This window comes from Aspergillus udagawae (assembly GCF_001078395.1).
Source record: "Aspergillus udagawae IFM 46973 DNA, scaffold_5, whole genome shotgun sequence".
Classification (NCBI taxonomy): Eukaryota; Fungi; Ascomycota; class Eurotiomycetes; order Eurotiales; family Aspergillaceae; genus Aspergillus; species Aspergillus udagawae.
This window is the reverse complement of record NW_025091268.1, coordinates 484,145-503,261: the sequence shown is the minus strand read 5'-3', so window position 1 is coordinate 503,261 and position 19,117 is coordinate 484,145. Positions and strand designations below refer to the sequence as shown.

The 19,117-nt window shown below is 49.3% G+C and overlaps 5 protein-coding genes across 5 annotated transcripts; 2 read left to right on the top strand and 3 right to left on the bottom strand.

Moving 5' to 3' along the window:
* Nucleotides 1-543: 543 nt before the first annotated feature.
* On the top strand, nt 544-1,121 carry Aud_006988 (uncharacterized protein; the record flags this gene model as incomplete). Its single annotated transcript, XM_043291884.1, has 3 exons — nt 544-732; nt 797-881; nt 940-1,121. The coding sequence occupies 3 exons, from the start codon at nt 544-546 to the stop codon at nt 1,119-1,121; spliced, it is 456 nt and encodes a 151-aa protein (XP_043147819.1).
* Nucleotides 1,122-4,284: 3,163 nt separating this feature from the next.
* Nucleotides 4,285-5,933, top strand: Aud_006987 (putative MFS multidrug transporter; the record flags this gene model as incomplete). Its single annotated transcript, XM_043291883.1, has 3 exons — nt 4,285-4,467; nt 4,515-5,335; nt 5,384-5,933. The coding sequence occupies 3 exons, from the start codon at nt 4,285-4,287 to the stop codon at nt 5,931-5,933; spliced, it is 1,554 nt and encodes a 517-aa protein (XP_043147818.1).
* A 42-nt stretch (nt 5,934-5,975) lies between these two features.
* On the bottom strand, nt 5,976-7,620 carry Aud_006986 (putative MFS multidrug transporter; the record flags this gene model as incomplete). The annotated part of the gene is made up of 3 exons (XM_043291882.1): nt 5,976-6,791; nt 6,839-7,333; nt 7,381-7,620. The coding sequence occupies 3 exons, from the start codon at nt 7,618-7,620 to the stop codon at nt 5,976-5,978; spliced, it is 1,551 nt and encodes a 516-aa protein (XP_043147817.1).
* Nucleotides 7,621-10,197: 2,577 nt separating this feature from the next.
* Aud_006985 (TauD/TfdA family dioxygenase) lies at nt 10,198-11,552 on the bottom strand (the record flags this gene model as incomplete). The annotated part of the gene is made up of 4 exons (XM_043291881.1): nt 10,198-10,357; nt 10,407-10,712; nt 10,771-11,257; nt 11,303-11,552. The coding sequence occupies 4 exons, from the start codon at nt 11,550-11,552 to the stop codon at nt 10,198-10,200; spliced, it is 1,203 nt and encodes a 400-aa protein (XP_043147816.1).
* Nucleotides 11,553-16,782: 5,230 nt separating this feature from the next.
* Aud_006984 (uncharacterized protein) lies at nt 16,783-17,696 on the bottom strand (the record flags this gene model as incomplete). Its single annotated transcript, XM_043291880.1, has 2 exons — nt 16,783-17,258; nt 17,342-17,696. 2 exons carry the CDS (start codon nt 17,694-17,696, stop codon nt 16,783-16,785), a joined length of 831 nt encoding a protein of 276 aa, XP_043147815.1.
* Between the last annotated feature and the right edge of the window lie 1,421 nt (nt 17,697-19,117).

Sequence of the window (19,117 nt, the reverse complement as noted above, 5' to 3'; positions counted from 1 at the left end):
ATGGAGCCGCGGTCTGATGGGGGACAGCATCCACCATCGCATTCACGTGGGGAACGGGCAAATGACTTTGGGGTTACTTGGCCGGGGTCAGAAGTGGGGAAACCAGCTGAGATTCTAGACTGATGAATTCCTTGATTCCAGGAGTATCTCCACACCACTGAGATCATCCTTACTTGACGTGGATCACTGTCGACAGGACGCCCATCCAATGTTGAGAAACTGGCCGCCGGGATGCAACGGTATCCCGTGCGGTGTCTGATGCGGAGTACATGCAGTGGCTATGATGCGCATGTCTCACCTACCACCCGTGTTGATTAGCGGGGAAACGGATACCCGAGCGGTGGCCTGACAATCTAGGACGTTGAATGGGCCAGGGCGCCGCGATGTCTTGGATGCTCTTCTTGGATGTTCCTCATCGGTAACTCATCGGTACTGCGGTGTTTGAGTAGCAGAGCTATATGAAGCCCGGGCTTCCCCTCATCTAATCGGGGGTGAGACAGGTACTTTAACTATTCCTTGCTAACCTTTAGACTAATATCCGCCATGAAGACTTCTCTGATTGCGTTCAGTGCCCTCCTCGGCCTGACCTCTGCCCAGAATGCCATCGTGAATAACGACTGTAGCACCACCGTGTACGTGCAGTCGTTCCCCTACGATGGCAGCGCCCCCGGCCCTCTGACCACCATTCCCTCGGGCGGAACATTCTCGGAGAAATTCAGAGCCTCTGGATCGGTACGTTTATCTGTTCTGCCCTAAAGCCAGATAATGAGAGAGGCTGACCAGAACGAATGCGCAGACCATCAAGATCGCCAAGACCAAAACGCTGGATAAGCCTCTCTTCTTTGGCTATTCATTCTCTTCTAACCCAGACTATGCGTACTGTGAGTATTCCATATCCACTTGTCCTCTACGAAATCTTCCACTAACGGCATTTTTCAGATGAGCTGAGCAATGAATGGGGTAACCCCTTCGCGGCAAACCACAACACGCTGAGCCCCGGAGAAGGCTGCGAGGAATTTGACTGCGCGGCCAACGATGCTGGCTGCTACAGTACGCCGGCTCACAAGAAGGTCTATGGTTGTCCCCAGCCAATTACTTTGACGGCGTCACTGTGTGTATAACCATCCATCTTTCATACACCATACAATGATTTAGGGGGATGGTTATCACTCTGCTTGCTTCCCTGAAACTATCACACTCTATCAAGGTCTTTTGCAAAAGTAAAATGTGTGATATACACGGCTATTGGCCCCGCCCTAGTCCTATGAACCAACCGTACCTTTTAGTCTTAATCGACAAGAATCCGATCGGTAGTAGTCTTATCCATGGCTGGTTCTCAACCATACTTAGTAAGTACAAGAGTTCAGATGTAGAGTTTTCAAGGACGATATGTGCGATGGCTTCTTGCTCTGCCGTGTCCCAGTTGCATGGTTTTTAATTGCAGGCCCCAGGTGGATATTGTACCTACCCTTATCCTGCGACAAGAAGCATGCGACGTCATTGGATAAAACCATAATTAGCAGCATCGAAGGTGCAGCTCTGTAGCTAGCTATATATATACAATCTACTGGGCGGAGAAATAACGATACCAGCTAGAGGACGTTGGACAAAGTTGTAGACATCCCTCCAACCCTAGTGCTTGGCCATCTAGATAAGAGTGATACACAACGACGGCAGGTTGCAACAACCGTTCATGACCAAACTAAGCATATCGCACTTAAAATTTGCGAATGGCTCCTAGCTAGACTCACTTTCCTTGTGTTTGAACGGGACATGTGTTGGTGACGCATGTAATCACGAACAGTGAGATGTAAGGATTATAGTGATTAAAGCTTGTAGCTGCAGAGATGTGGAAAGATGCAGAATGCAATGAGTTGGAAGAGAGAAGGAAAGCACGATAGAGAAGGGTTTATAGCCATTATGAAGAGCAAAGTGGTGAAGTCTGTAGAGATTTAGAGCTCGGCTCATTCAGATATCTTCTTTTATATTATCTACTTCCGATGTAATTCACTGTCCAGTGGCTGTGGAGTGGATAGGTACACATAAGGGTCAGCATGTTTCCTTGATTCAGCGGGACTTGCCTTTATCCACAGTGAATGACTCGTTACAATTTTGGCTTGAAGGTAGTCATGAAGAATTCCATGAGAAACAAACAAATTCCACATGGAGATAGGGCTGAACCTCTGGTTTGGGATTCACTGCGCTGATCATGGCCATAGTGTAGGTCGGAATCAAGCCACAGAAACAAACAGAAACAGTACATCCAATACACAGATGCTAGAAGGGAGTCTAACTCTGCTATTGTCGGCCTGCTCACCGGCCGTAGCACCAGCAGGTCCGTGGTTGGCATAATGCAAAATGTCCCGTCTCCATTTGACCACCTAGAAGACCTAGCATCGGTCCCATGAGCCATCCCCTAATCTTCATATCAGTATATTCAAGCAATAAAAAGAAGGTTCAAAATCAGAGAGCTTGACACATACCAATACTATACATAAGATCATACTCATCGCCGCAACTGGAGCACGATGAAAGTGGGACGAGATTGTACCTGTACCGATTCTGGGCTATCACAAAGTCGACTCCTATGCAATCATCGCATCGACCACAGCTTTCACACCGTATACCTCTTCCCTGCAGCCTTCCACACCCCTTGCAGTAATAACGGGCCATCTGATTGATCATAATGGGCTGATCATAGGGCTCGTACAGCCTTATTTCTATCGCACAGGAGATGCAGGCTCTCCACGGAGTTCTGTCGCAATTTTCGTGATACTCTCCGGTAATTTGGTCGTCTGAGAACTTATCTGCCGAGAGGATTTTCCCGCAGTCGCAACAGAAGAAATGGTTCCAGTATCTAGAGGTATGTAAGCGTAAGGATCATCCCTTCTATCTGCTTGCAGCCTGCACTGTTGTTTGGGAGTCACACTCACTCTGGCCACATCTCAAGGGCCATGTAGTAGGCAAGTAAGTCTTCAAGATCGAAATCGTCTGTGTCAACGGTGATGGTGGACCGGAGGTACTTATTTGCATTTTTCAAAGCCACTGCCGAGGAAGGTTCAAGGTAGTCGCAGATCATTAGAAGTATCTCTACCGGGAGATCGAGGAAGGCAGTTGTGGATGCCATGGTGGACTGGCTTTAGTGCTCAGATTGGACCGAGAAAGGAAGAAGTGATATGGAAGTATCCTACACTTTAGTGTCTGGATGGATGGGCACCTGGCAAGGCGAGAGATGAGAAGACAGAGAGACGAGATTTGAACACTATGCTTCACTTGACAGTCACCTGTGGACTCAAGAGCCTACCCTCTGGGCATGGACAGTGAATGAGCTAGAAAATTATCTCTGTTTTGGTACTGTGAACACCCCATTCTTACTTTCTTGATCACACAACTCCGAAGGTTGACTATGAGCTACATGATGCGGCACACCGTGCGTCGGGAGAAGTCATAGTTACTGCTCTCTGTGAAACCATCTAACGCTATTCTCACCTGCCATCATCGTAATTTAAAATTATGCGCAGCGCATAACAGAGTACCCCGTTACGAGGGAGTCTGAGATGCTCGCTCATGTTGTGAGCAATCTGTAACTTGATCTCAATAAAGAATAGACTTCTCGCATCAGAAATTGTCAGCGAGAATCGACCCCGAAGCTTAGATTTGGTTTTTATGGATTAGGGCTGTTGCTCTGCCTGTATGGCAGCATTCATATTCATGCCTGTGTGCTTCGATGGCAGCGTTGATGATTTCTTTGTATTTGACCACCAAGTCCTTGGAGCAATTCGAATGACTTTGCCAGGCAACTATGGCTACTCTTGCACGCAGTAAGCCCTGTAGCCTGGTTAGACTGTCGACACATCATAGTGATTTTGGTGCGGTTTCGATGAGTTTCCGTAAGAGGCGCAACTGCACAACAGACGATTATATTGAGAATTTCTCTGGTTATAAATCAACTCTCGTGCTACGACACGTATGAGCAGAAATTTACGATGAAATGCGTTGAAGAAGGCCATCAAAGAACTGTTGTGGGTCTCGTATATCAGACCCACTCCTCACAACTTCCTAAAACGGAAGCCCAGAGTCAGCGCCAAGAGGCCAAGCTTCTATGTATTAAGGCACTATCCTGCATGTTAAAGCTGCTTAGACTGAAGGTGGGTTCAATTCTCCGAGTAGAAACTTATTCTGGAAGGTTGGCTTTACCAAGTCTCTTGGCCGACGCCCATGCTTAGAAATCAGAATGTCCTGTAGATATAAATTGAGATGTTCTCGACAGGATGATTCCTCGTAATGAACATGACAATGGAGGAGACGCCTGTGAGAAAAGTTCCTGCCAGGATGGCAACTGTCCAAGATATAGAAGACAGCGAAGCTCGCCTCGAAAGACTAGGCCGCGAGCGACCACCCTGCTTCTCCAGCCTGTGGTCCGAACTAACCTTTTGCTTCTCCATCGTCATGTCGCAGATCCTCGCTGTATGCTCCCTCACCCCGATAGCCCTAGCTACCGACTAACAAACTAGGAATACTACATCTCCGGCTCCAACATCCTCCTCCCAACCCTCATCTCCGCCCTGGACATCCCCCTCGCCTCCTCCATCTGGCCCTCCACAGCGCTCTCGCTAGCCGTCACCTCCACCCTCCTCATCTTCGGCCGCCTGGCAGACATGTACGGCGGCTTCGCATGCTACCTCTTCGGCGCCGCCTGGCTCACCATCTCCTCCATTCTCGCCGGCTTCTCCCAAACCTGGCTAATGCTCGTCATCTGCCGCGCACTACAGGGCCTCGCGCTCGCTGCGTTCTTGCCATCAGGCATGATGATCCTGGGGAGCGTGTACCGCCCTGGCCCGCGCAAGAACCTCGTCTTCAGCGTGTACGGCGCCTGCGCGGCGCTGGGGTTCTTCGTGGGGATTTTCTTCTCCGGGCTGTGTGGCCGGTTTCTCAGCTGGCGGTGGTATTTCTTTATCGGGGGGATTCTTGCCGCGGTGACGGCTGCGACGTCGTTTTTCTCGATTCCGAGTGATTTTGCGGAGCGCAGGAAGGGGAGGAAGGTGGGCATGGATTGGTTAGGGGCCGGGTTGTTGGTGCCCGGGCTGGTGTTGCTGGTGTTTGCTATCGCGGGGAGTGCGCATGCGCCGAGGCAGTGGGCGACGGTGTATATCGATGTGTGTCTTGCGCTGGGGGTGGTGCTTCTTGCGGTGTTTGTCTATGTGGAGGGGTGGGTGGTGGGAGACCCCCTGGTGACGGCGGATGTGTTTGCGGTCAAGTATATGAAGCCGCTCTTGTTCTCGCTTGTCAGTTTGTACGGCAGTTTGGGGATCTTTCTGCTCTACGGAGCATTATAGTACGTCTCCTCCTGATCTATTTTGTGGCCAAGCTAACGCAATCGCAGTATGCAAAGCATCATGCACGCCAGTCCGCTGCAAATCGTCGCATGGACCGTCCCCATGGCGTTTGGGGGGCTGCTCATCTCCACAGTCGGCGGGTTCATTCTACACCGCATCTCCGGCACAATCCTCATGCTCATCTCCTGCTTGGGATACATGGGTTCAGGCCTCTTTTTTGCTCTCCTCCCGGAGAACGGAGGGTACTGGGCGTTTGTCTTCCCAGCCATGATCTGCGGGACGATTGGGATCGACATCAGCTTCAACGTTACAAACATCTTCATCACGAGTAACATGCCGCTGGAAAAGCAAGGGCTGGCGGGGGCGCTGATCAACTGCACGTTGCATCTAGGGATCGCGCTGCATTTAGGGTTTGCAGATATTGTGCAGGTCAACACTGACGATCAAGGGCTAAGGAAGAGTTACCAGGCTGTGTTTTGGTTCCAGGTTGCGCTGTCGGGTCTGGGACTGGTGGTGAATGCGTTGTTCGTGAGGATTAGTCGGGCGAAGAGCGACCTGACCGTTGATGAGAGGAGGGCTTTAGAGAGCAATCCATAGCATCTATAGCATCTATAGCATCTATACTTCATACGATACAGTCTACTCCTTCTGAGGAAAACGAAGCCTCTCTCCCCTCCAGTGCAGCAGCGCCGTCGGCACAAAACTAACCCCCATAATCAACGCCGTCACCACACCTGCACTCCTCGCAATGCCCACTTTCTCAAACATCGCCGTGAACCAAAACGGCCCTATAAACCCCCACTCGGACCTCACAAAGTTGATAAACACCCCGATACTCCCAGCATCAGCCGGGTACGCATCAACCGCGTACGTTGTCAGCACCGTCGTCACAACCTGGTTCCCAAATGCCGCGATCCCCGTCCCCACCACCGGCGCGACGGTCCAGACCCCTTTCTTTGCGTGCTCCGTGCACACCAGGAAGACAATCATGCCTGCGATTGTCAGCAGGAATCCAATATAGCTCAGCCAGAGGCGGAACTCCGGGGGCGGCCGGCGGGATATGTGGCGCGCGCGGAATGCCATCCATTTGTCTGAGGCGTGGCCGCCTAGCTGCTCGCCGAGGAGGGATCCGATGATGAGCCCGAGGAACTGGAGGCCGAGTTGTTGGGCGTTGAGGGCGAACTTGGACTGCAGGAGTTGGGGGACTTCGACGGAGTTGAGGACGCTGCCGAAGAGGAAGACCATTGCGTAGGCGCACGCGGCGGTCAGGACGGGGATGTTGGTGAAGAGGGTAAGAGGGTGGTAGAATTCGCGGAGCGTAAATGGGGTGGGGTCGATGCGTCGGACGGAGAGGTATTCGTGTTGGAAGGCTGTTTTGCCTGTCCCCATGTCTCTGCCGATGTAGCGGGTCTCAGGGCCGAAGAAGAGGTAGAGGATGAATTGGATAGCGTTGGTCTGTACTCAGTCAGCGGTATCCTGGTACTTTGGATGCAGAAACGTACAATGGCCAAAATCCAGTATATCCACCTATAACCCACGCGCTGCGCGACAAACCCAAAGATAAACGGCCCAATCGGCACCCCCAACGTCACCATCACCGTCCACACACCCATATACCTCGCTCTCTCGCGCTTGAAAAAAGTCTCTGCAACGACCGCACTCCCGATCGCCATGGCCGGACAGATGAAGAAGGCAACGAGCGCCCTGCACGCCGCCATGGACGCATAATCCGGGCTCTTGGCGCAGCCGATATTGCACGCGCAGCTTAGCACCAGCGAGACCAGGAAGATAGGCCTCCGTCCGAACCGATGAGAGAGTGGTTTCCAGACCAGCGGGCCGCCGCCCAGGATGGCGATCTGCAGCGAGGTGAGGTAGCTGACTCTCTGGATCGAGACGCCCAGGTCGACCGCGATGTCTTCGTACGCGGCGATGATGCTCGCTGCGATGAAGGTGCCCATGAATGCGTGGAAGGCCACCAGGAGGAGATTGGTTATTCTCTGTTTTCTTTAATCTCTGTTCGAATAGCCAGGATGGGCAGAATTACCTTCCATAAGGGCCAGTTGTACGGATCCGCCGGGTCCATGCTTGGGAGGGGGTCGAGGTCCAGGGTGCCATGTCGCTGGAGGAGATATGCACGATGAGGCTCGGATAGTTCGCTGGCTGGGTCTGATACGATGTCAACGTCTCGTTCTGCTTTCTCTAGAAAGTCAGATTGCGTTTTCATCTTTTTGGGTGTGTCCTCCGGCATAGCGAAGGTCTGCTCTGGTAGGTCGATAGATGGCATGATGATGATCAAATCGCAAAACAACTGTTAAATAAATGCCCTGGATAAATAGGGAGGAGCCCCTTTTGGCTGATCGAGCAGTGGGATCAACGTGCGATGGTACGGTGATGGACAATAGTCGAGAGGACTATTGGTTCCTAATGAAGTTATCCAGTCTAGTGCCCGGTAGTTGTCGCTGATTGTTTGCCGTGGGGGAATCCGGGGAGGACTCCCCACTCGCTGTATGATACGCTGATCCCCACCATCCTGGGGGGTTTCGGGGTTGTTTGTGACTGAAGACAGCTGTCATGGCTTGCCGAGGCTGGGTCAACTGCCGATCTGGATTCCGATGTATACGGAATAGAATAATCAGAATCATCCTGTCTGCGTGATGACATCTATTCATAGTCAAATAGGGTCAAATGCCATCATTCTCTCTCTCTACATAAGTCACAATCTGTGCAATTAATATTCTAACTTTTATATCACAAAGTTACAGCCAAGTACCGGAAGCTTAACCGTGGCTAGGCAACAAAGTATGATTCGAGGCAGAGAGTTCGCCAAGTGTACCAAGTCGGTTCCTGCAGCCACATATCCGTGCCATACGCACCATAACCACCATTTTGACCGTAACCACCAATTTTGAATATAATCATGATTTTGAGGCTATACTAGGGGTTATATATATATGAAAAATCGCCATTCTTATCTGCTGCCTCTGCTGATCCATTTGATACCATATTCTCTTGCGTAGGTGCTGGTGGTGGGGGTTTATCATGCACTTTCTCCCACTGCCTTTGTAAACACCTCTCTTGCATACCAGCATCTTTGGCCTTCCTTGAAGCAATTAATCGATTTACATCACATGATTTTAATATACCAGTCTGGCTAAGCGGCTTAACCTGCCGCTTAGTATATTAGCGCCGTAGAGGGGCTTGTGCAGCCCTAATTCAATTAATCATTTCATTTGCTATAGCAAGGTGCTCAGCGGCAATTCAATTATGCTGAAATATCCGTGTAAGGTTTCACTGTAGCTTTGGTGTAAGCAGATCTGCATGCTTAGATAGCTTTGCCTGATTCTTCTCAAGTGCCTGGATAGTCGTTGGAGGTGAGATATCAACGCTAGATGAAGAAGGTGGCCGAGAGGGCGGTCTAGAGGGAGTAGTCTTATCAAGATTAGGCGCGTAGATCAGAAATTTGTCCCCATGCCTGGATAGCAGGATCATCAGCTATCTTACTATTAACTGGCCAGATTCCACGATCTTTAAAGGCTTCACAGATAATCCATTGATTGAATGCCTTCTCCCATACTGGTCCAATCACCTTGACTTCCCTACTGGCTCACCAGCCCAGTAAGGTAGCTCATTATTCATGCGTCAGAAGTGTTGCTTATAGCTCAAGAATAGCTTGCCATCTAGTAGCTGGTAAAGATGTGTAGTATGAGGAAGGAATCCAAAGGGTATAATGCCATTATCTTTACATATTTGCAAGAATTCAACAGTGAGATGAGAGCTATGACCATCAAAGATAAGTATCCATTTCTCTCCCCTCTTTGTACACTCATTTGTTGCTTCAATAAAGCTTTGAAGCCATTGAATGGCTATTCCATCTGATATCCAGCCATTAGGTTGAGTAGCTATCATTATATTCAGTAGTAAGGCCTCGCTCTCATTAAACCAACTCTCTATGAAGATACCGGTGCCTTTAGGAAGCAAGAAAGGTTAGAAAAGAATAGTTTAAAAGAGTAGGAGCTTACCTTTAAAGATAAACCATAGATCCATCTGCCAACCATCTGCAGCTATACATTCAATAGCTGTAATATTCTCTCCTCTTTCGGATTCAGCAAGATCAGGGGCATTTCTTGAGCTAATTACGTTCCTAGATCTGCCTTCGCCAGGCTGGAAGCCACATTCATCAAAGTTATATACCAATCGCGCTGGTGTATCCTTTTTAACCATGTTTATAAGCAGATTATACCAGTTTCCTAGTAACCCTGCGTCTTCAGCCTGGATACACCTTAATTCCTTCGTCTTTTGCTTCACTGGGCCTAGCTTGAGGTGTTCTAGAAGCTGTTTTTCAAAGTGATATGCCTAGGTCTTACCAACACATCTTCCACTTCCAGGCTCAGCGCATTCAAGTGCCTGATTTGCATACTCTTCTAGTAGCTAAGACATCATTGGCATGTTCCAATCTTGCATACAGACTATCCACTATATCAAAGCTTCCTCTTGGTATCCTTTAAGGGCTTTATTAGCTAGTGTTCTAGCTATTTAAGGCTGCGCGCCCTTCTTGACGCGATCACGGAGGGTGGCATAATGAACGCCATATTCACACACAATCTTAGAGGTATTTAGTTTTTTTTGGGCCTGAGCAGCTTCGCAGGCCTTATGGAGGTCAGACTCATCAATTCTAGTAGATTTAGGCATGTTTGGTGGATGGAATAGCCTCAAATATCAAAATATCGAAAATTGGTGGTTATGGTCAAAATGGTGGTTATGGTGCGTATGGCACGGATAACTTATCAAATTGGAATCGGTACGTAGAACTAAATAACTTTAAATCTCCTGCTTCGTGCATTCCGCTATCATAAGTCCTAGATTAAGCACTTATATTCTTCTTCTGCACCTTTGGCTCCAGAGGAAAGACCTGCTCTTCCGGCGTCACGTTTCCATACACAATATCCCACCGCTCCCGCAGAGGTTCAGGCGTCTCCCAGGCATTTTCCGGGTCCCGCAGCCAGAGACGTAGTAAATGTCGTCTGCAATTATTAGTATATAATGTATGTATTGCCCAGGGGCAAGGCTTACTCTTTCCCCGGGGCATCGCGGAACCCCTTGCGAGCATGGAAAATGCTCAGGTTATTGACATACTGCACGTCGCCCTTCTGGAAATCTAGAGAGGCGCTGTGCTCCTCCGCCAGAAAGTGCAGCGCGTCGAGCGCTTCGGCCTGTGCCTCGGTGATGGGCGGGATATTCGTTGAGCGGGGCTGGGCGAGGAAGCCGGTGAAGTAGCGGCGGGCGTACTGGATGAGGACGCGCTCGGGTGTCGAGGCCGTTGCTTTCTGGTGGTAGAGCAAGGGCCGCGATGTATACGGGCGCTCGGGGTTATTGAAGCTACGCTGTAAGCGAGGATCGACAGCAGGGGGCTATAGGCGACGGGCTCCTGACTCACCCATCCACAGGCCAATCAGTCGCCAATGTCCAGATCAGATCCGGGCGTTCCTTGGCGAGGATGTTGTACACTAGCCAGCTGCTGGATATCTGGCTTTCGCCGCCCTCTGCGGCTGTCTGGAGACAGAGCAGCGAGATGATATCGCCTGCATCGGTGTGGAAGACCTGTTTGTCGGCTGTGCTGCCGGGTCCGCCGATGTGCTCTGCTTGGTCGGTGCGCGTCAGGTCCTTGATGTGCGCGAGCATGACGGAGGTCCCGTCCGCTTGTCGTTGGTCCTGCTGTCGGCCGCGAAGGCTGCCGATATGCGAGGATACACCGGCGTAGATGAGGATGTTGTCTTCGCGGGAGTACCGATCGACGTCTAAGCCGCGGAGGACGAAGAATCCTCGACCGTTGTGGATTTCGTTGGAGCGTTCTCGCAGAATCGGATGGAGAGTGGGAAGGGGGAATGTCTCTTGACTGATGTGGCCGGGACCAAGTCCCAGGGCTGTGGAAGTTAGGATATGCCATATGACTGGTTCGGAAAACTCACACTTGAAGCTATTCAACGCAGCGTGGATCTCCTCTCGCTGCGTGTCATTGAGCTTATAAATCCAGTCATCACGCTTTTCTATTTCCCTGCCCTCCCAGACGAGAGGAGAAGAAAGTTTCTCCGGGAAGCCAGGAGGAAGAGACTTGGGCAGATCCTCGGTTGCCTTTCGACGCTGCACGCGGGCGAGATACTTTTCGTAATCTGGATGATACTGGATATCAGGCTGACGGAGTGTCTGAACTTCGACCATTTTGTGACTTGATCCTAGGAATACTCTTTGATTATCCGATGATCAGCTCTGCGCGTGGACTGTAAAGGTGGTATATAAGTCCCCGCCCGCATCACATCATCGGACGCCTGTATAGCGAAGTATTGCACCATCACATGCACCACACTAAACTGCCATGCATAAATATGTCCCCCTCTGTAATCAACGCCTCCCTATCAGGTCTCCCGCCCAATTCTACCAAAATGTAACTGGACAGATATATCACCGCTGAATGGCAGTAACCACCCACTCTCGGGGTCGGCTAGAATCGGTCCAACCACTAGGATTTAGGGCCGACAGATCTGATCTACGATTATTCCACAAGACCTTTTCTGTCTTCTATCTACTTCGGCAGCAACTACCAAATGGATGTCTTCTACTGCTTTTCGCAGCCGCCTCTAGAACTACCCCGTCTCATTTGGAAGCACTGCTTCCCGCATCGGATAGCAGAATAAGACACCCCCGACTTTCTTCTGGACGGCAACGAATCCCGTCAAGCCTGCTGGGGCGCTGTTGGATGGTGCTGATGCATCCGACAGCCCATGGCTTCTTTATCGCGGCGTAAAAATTAAGGACGTGCCGGACATTGCGTATCGTGCGGAGAGTCAAAGCAGGCTAGACATCGCCATGGCGGCGGTTTCGCTGCATATCACCATGGAAGCGGCTCTGAGCTCTGACCCCCTGTTCAGTTGGTCGACGCTGACGACGAGGCTCGATTAAGGGAATTTAAGCATTATTCTGGGAACACGCATTGGAGAAGGAACCGGCCGTGCAAATGCTCTCCGAAACTTTTACCAGTTCTCGATTCCAAACGGCCGTGGAAGTATGGAAACGACAAGCCGAATGGACCATCCTCGCGTACATGTGGCAGTCGGCATGAGATGAAAAGTTCAACCTTCTTGCGATAAACCCAGGCTCCGCTTGGGTCCCTCATCTGTCGGAGCAAGAAGTGTTTATCAGGATGTCTCAGTATTTACCCGTTGAGAGCCATCCGTGGGTGAAACAAGCTAGGCAGCGCATGCCCAAGCTGCGGCCACGGATCATGGTGCGATATTGTACTAATGAGTGTTATATCAAGGAGCGACTTCCCGAGAACTTTGGGAGTTCTCGCCCTAAGATAAGCGTCACTAGAAAGCCTGACTGCGGAGACGAGTCTAACATGTCGAGGGCTGAGCCACTCTCTCTGGAGCTTCGCTCCCTGCCCGATTGGGTAATAGCTCTGGCCATGGGACACACCCAGTAGATAGGTTCCCATCTTCCAAGCTTCCTAGTTACCCAACCATACGATTCTCACTGATCCTTGGTTCCACAGTGGAGCTGAAATTGAGACCCTTTTCTCATCTTCTATTACAAAGCGGGAAACGCAATGACAATGGAAGCAGCTCGTACAAGCCTCTATCATCTTCGGTCCTTAGCAACATCAAATTTTCGCCAACTGGCTTTGGAAAGATTAATGATAAGTGGGAGAGAGACGGAAGCCCGTGCAGCTGAAACTGAGCCTCGAGTGTATTCTGAGCAATACCTGTTTGAAACTGAATTTATAAGATGGTCATGATTCCGTCGATCATATCTAAACCCACATGTTCTTCTGATCCGCCGAAGACTATCCTCATGCCCCGTCGGGACACCTACTTGGAAATTTGAAATACCCTAAAGAAGTGTTTGACATCAGTCATATCAAGACCACGGCATGAGCGGTGGCTGTTGTTAGGACGGTGCACCTCAAGAATACAATAAAGCCTAATTCGTAGTTTGTGGATCTGGTTGGGCGACTTCTTAAGGCATCTCATAGCAAAGTGGGGATCGTGTTTATCAATATTATCCGGGCTCTGCGTCATTTGGGCTTCTCTATAATACGTTCTGGACCAGGGGTTCCCCAGCATGGTTTCCGCTAGCTCACTAATGAGCAGTAGGATTGAGTCTGGACCCCGCAGACACGCCCACAACGCGATTTACCTATCATCTCCTTCCTTTTCCATGGCTTAATCATCTGTTACTACTCAGTCAAAAGCAAGGGGCCACCTTACTCAAGCTTGCTCCGGGTACGCTCGAGATCAGTATCAGTCTGAGAGACCTCAACTAGTCGGTGGTCACCTCCCAGACGTTCCCTATCCTCCTGGGTCTTTCCACATGAGCGCATCAGATCTTGATTCGTGCGATCTCGGCGTACCCTGTGACAGCCATGAATCTCTAGATGCATATTATCAACTCGGATTATCCGATGTCCTTTCGGAAGAGCCGCTTTTGCAACTTAATTTTGGAGACAATAGCCTTGAATCGAGTACATATCAAGAAATCGCCATCTGATAACTTAGCTTTCGCATCTGATATATGATGATCAATTTATGTATCGCTAAATAAGATGCGTGGTCCACAAACTCATACACTCGGTAGGTATACGCGGTTTCTCTATTTGAACATCACCAACCCAAAGATCTTTCCCTCGGGAGTGACCTCAATGATATCTTGCTGAAGTACTGTATAATAGTATCCTTCAAGGATCTCCTTGTTTCCTATGTTGGCTGAGGCGCCAGGTGTTATATGCAATGGAATGAAAACCGTAGGTGTGACTGAGATAAGCGATGGCTGATGAAAAATGTATCCGTATGATTTAGACAAAGACTCTCGTGCAAGATGGCCATCTCTCGTAATCTGAAGGTCAACGTGCAAATTGTTAGTTGTGATCATAATTGAAAACACTTCCCTCATGGCTAACCTCGGCAAAAACCCAATCGATGACGAGCTTGCATGATACTGATAGACTGAAACGCGCCCACGGCCGTATTGACTGTATTGGAGTATTAAGAGCGTCGGACTTGACATCAAGCCAGGCCTGCCTAACAAGACCTCCCAATCGGTCACTGAAAGGAGTCGTCTCGACGGGTGACGCTTGACTTTCGGAGGTCATCGTGACGGTACGGCAGAGAGCCAGAGGGAACGAAAAGTAAACATCAGATTATAAGATCTCCAAGGGGTTGCAGTATGACGAGGAGTGAAACATGGTGTCCTCGTTGAAAACTCGCATCCTTCAAGACGGAGGAAATTGGGTGGGGTAGGAGGGGCTTGCAGGTTTTGTTGCTACCTGACAACAAGACTTATATTATGTCAGACACTAACAGCATTCTTACAGACAGGGGCTCATCTTGAGTCAAGATGCAAGACTGGTGACTGGCTACGGGGGCGAACCAAGTGCAGGTGAAGCAGCGTCCCACTGAATGTATTTACTGTATTTGCTAACTATCTTGGCGGTGGTATATCACATCCATCCATACATGATGATGTCAGTCTTAAGCTGGGTATTATCCCTAGCTGGAAAATAATGCCTGAAATGCCTTCGCCCTCTTATATCTCTGGGTATAACCCACCTGATCTATAGTATATTGATTATGAGCACTGTGCGCTAGCTTAATAAGTAAGCTAATTATATTATAAGTGCTGCACCTAGTTATAGATAAGAACTTAATAAAGTAATAGTCCTACTAGGTTATAAGTGCCTTAGCTTCTATGTGTAATATAGCAGCTTTGTCTTCACCTTTACCTTTACTTATAGTGGTAATTATTATCATAAGAAAAGGAGGGCCCTATCTTTATAGTGGCTATATATCCTCTTATAGGTGGTAATGATTTCATCCCATGATTTGCTTAATGAAGTACTATATAAAGATAAGGCAGACATGCTGTATGAGGCAGAGGTCAGCTAGGCTAGACCCTGGGTCACTGGGCATTGAAATAAAGTGGATATTATAGGTGTAACCATTGCAAAGGTAATCTATCTTGAAGTTGCCTGTAGGGTTAAACTCACTGTAATCCTTCTCTCCCTGGAGTAGCTAATGAAACCACATGGGGTGAGCTTAGCCTGGGGGTACTCAGAGCAAGGCATATTGCGCTGGGCATATTGCGCTGGGTAGATACGTACCCTGTAAAGATCCACGGAGTTGGTGGCGCCTTTGGCATTCATGATGATAATGGACACAGACTGTGCATTAGAACCGGGCTTATAGGGTAGCTTAGTGAGTGACCGCCTCACGTTGCTGATATGGATGGCATGAGGGGATGGGTTAATAGTTTCACTCTCTGCTGTCATGGCCGGTGCTAATGGCGCGGGCTCGCCGCCACGGCTACCACAGCTGCTAATACCACGTAGCTTGCGGAACATGATCCTGGTGTGAGATAGCATGGGTGATGGATGGGTGAGGTGGGCGAGGTGAGTGGATACAGGCAGTGCTTGAAAGATACCTGGAACTGAGGCACTGCTGGCCGTGACTTATATGGAAATAGTCTTGGCCGTGTTTGTGAAAAAAAAAAAGTGTCAGAATTGACTGACCAAGATGCTCCGTGATAGTTAATGGTTGGAGTCGAACAACGCCTTGGAGGTTACAGGGGAACGGCGGCCTCTTCGGGCCACCGCCACATTAATTTATTCTTAAGGTAGTCAACCGCCCACATAACCACTTGCTAGTTTAATCGCTTTAAGCGTGCATAAAAAGTTTAGTTTAGTGTGTGGCAGCAGCTGCGCAGGCTTCTTCTGCGCCGGCTCCCCGCTCAAGCAGAACCCGGACTTCCTGGACCCGCGCAACCCGGACAGCCCCTACTACGGGGACTGGGACGGCGCCATCACTCGCACCACCACAACCACTAGGACCACCACCGCCACTCCAATGGGTACCAAAATTCCGGAAGTCCTGATCGGAGGCACCTATGACTACTCTGTCTAATGCGTGGGTGACTGCCCCATGGGCCGGACCCTTGGGTGTCTGAATGGAGTGTGCAATTGCTACCTTGACCGAAATATCCTGCCTTATGGGATGCTCTGCCAGAGTGTCAAGTCTTGCTTGAGTGCTTATTACTGTGCGCTGGGGGACACGATGGTGTGCGAGGAACGGGGCTATTCTCAAGGGGAAAAGGTTTGTCTTTTTATAAAAGGGAGTAACGATTGAGATAGGCAACGCTGTATTATAGGCACGGCGCTGAGTGCAGTGTGCATGAACATCTCGCAGATAGACATATAGCACTGGAAAGTAAGAAATTTAATTGGTGTCTGAACCATGAGATTATCCCTCAATAACTGTGTTTTCTGTTTGTCAGCGGCGTCCTACATGCATCTATAGCACTCAAATATCATCCATAGTGCATGGTAGTTCATGCTCCAAAGGTATGGTGTGGTGCTCTCTATGCCTGGCCATCAAGCTCTACTTTGAATCACAGCAGAAACTCAAGCAGGATCCCTTACACCTCCACCACCTCTTTCTTCCCGTGACCAGAGCCACCAATGATCAATATGTGGAAGGCCAGTAATAGCCAGCAATAACTGACTCAGCCTGATCGCATTCGGCTCCCCAGGACAATAGTCCCTTTTCGCTGGCTCAGGGGGCGCGCCTTCACAGTACCAGCAGTCCTTTACAGGCTCCGCTGCTTTATGCGTGAGCGAATGCCGGACGCAGTGATCATAACTATCCTCAGACCACTTTTCTTTGCCCTTCTCAAACCTCTCGTAGCATTCTATGTCGAACGTGCGACCGCCATATTTGAACCAGTCTTGGATGACCTCCCATGCGCATTTTTCAGAGACCTTGCCCTCTTCGCGTAAGGATACCCGGCCATCGATCTTGAGATACCCGTTTGCGGCGAGGTCTCCGAGATTGCGGATAAGACGCTCCATGCAGGTGATGTGGTAGTACTCGACCAGGTCTAGATAAGTGGCTGATTAGCAACCATGACAGTTCTAATTTTTGATTGACACGAAATGGAAAAGAAAGGAAAAGTCTGCTTACCTCCACCGTACGAATTCCTGCCACCCTTCAACGCAAATCGATAATAAGACCGAATATTCGGCTCGCGCGTCACCTTTGCAATCGAGCGCTCCCAAGCTCGACAGTGGCTGGATTGCACGTACACCTCTTGCAGGTATAGCGTTTGCTGTCCGGTTTCGAGCTTCCGGAGTATGTATCTTGCCTGTTCTCTTCTTCGTCTCGCGCGTCTCTTTTCCTCCCTTCGCAGTTCTCTTTCTGCGGCTGCGTCAGCATTGCCGGCTGGAACAGACTCTGATCTTTGTTCCCCGTTTGGCTGTGAAGGCTCGCTGGGTCCGCTGGTGGTGATGTTGTCTTGTGGGTCTGTACTAGGAGGCATGGTGGTGATGAGATTCACACAATAAAATATATTCATGAAATAGAGCTAGCTCGTGGCTCCTATGGACGAGTCCAGGGGCTGGAGGGTTAAAGAGGAATAATTTGACTGGGAGGGTAGGGTACGTGTGCGGCGCAGGCAGCATACATTCCAGACACTGCGCCCCGGAGAAAGAGCCAATCATTCATGCCCAGTATTCAGAGGTTTATTGGGAGAAGGGAAGTTAACGCTTCTATTGGGCGCGAATGAAACCACCATTAAACGCTTGCTAGTCACACTTTTTGCTAGGGGCCGGCAGTTACATCTATCTCACCCAACTGACTCTCTTAATCACATCCAAGCAGGCGGGAAAACAGTATCTAGAGCCTTTTCTCATCTTACCACTCTTAAAAGCCCACTAACACTAAGTACTAACACAGTTTGCATACATGTGCTCATGTCATATACCAACCTTATCTTGAACACCCCCCTAGCCCGAATCTCTCCATCTTCATCTAGCAACAATGCCCCCTTTACTACAGATCCCTCCAAAACGATCATTACATATCTAAAGGATATACATACCTATTTGCAGAGCTATACATAATATAATGTCCATATTCATTCTCCTCTAGGTTGCTCCTCCTCATTTCAATCTATGCATGGCTATATGAAGATACACCCGCCCACCCTGCTGCACTAAGTGAGGCTATTATGTCTCCTTCTAGAAAGCCATGAGCTGTTAAGAAACGAAACAATCAGCGCAGATTCCACTTATGCCAAACTCCGGCTATGCTGCTATCATGGGGCGCTTACTTTGACTTCAACCACTTAATAGGATGGAGGTCCATGGTCAATGCAGAGCAAAAAAACGAATCCAGGCTGCCTGCTCCATAGATTTGCAGTAAACAACTCTCAAGCCACTCACTCCCCTTCCTTGCTCATGGGTTTCCGTCTAAGAAGGTACGCCATCCCTAAGCTAAGCCAGGTCGCACCTTCCATTTTCAGCGTCTGACAAATGCAAAGGAAGGAGTGAGCCATCGTGCCTGCTTGGATTTGAATTGTTCCATATTAGGTAGGTATGCTTCTTAACCATAGAAGGCCGCACCTTCCTCTGGATATGTCTTTCAAGCAAGGAATGAACGACTCAGGTATATGACTGAATATAAGCGTAGTAGTAAGATAAGTCATCTCCCTTATCTCTATTATAGTCTAGATTAAGGACCTATCTATCTTTAAACTCTGGCTTTGAAGAATATTCTTTAATAGCTATTTATAAGGGAGGATAGACCTATTATATATAGTTAATAATATATTAAAGTAGTAGACACTGTTTAGTTATAAGTAGATAGTAACTAGTAAGTGTATACTAATAGACATCATGCTCTCTACACGCCTCAGCAAGACGGCCATGCATCCCCGGCGTCTTGATCATGGCCTCGACA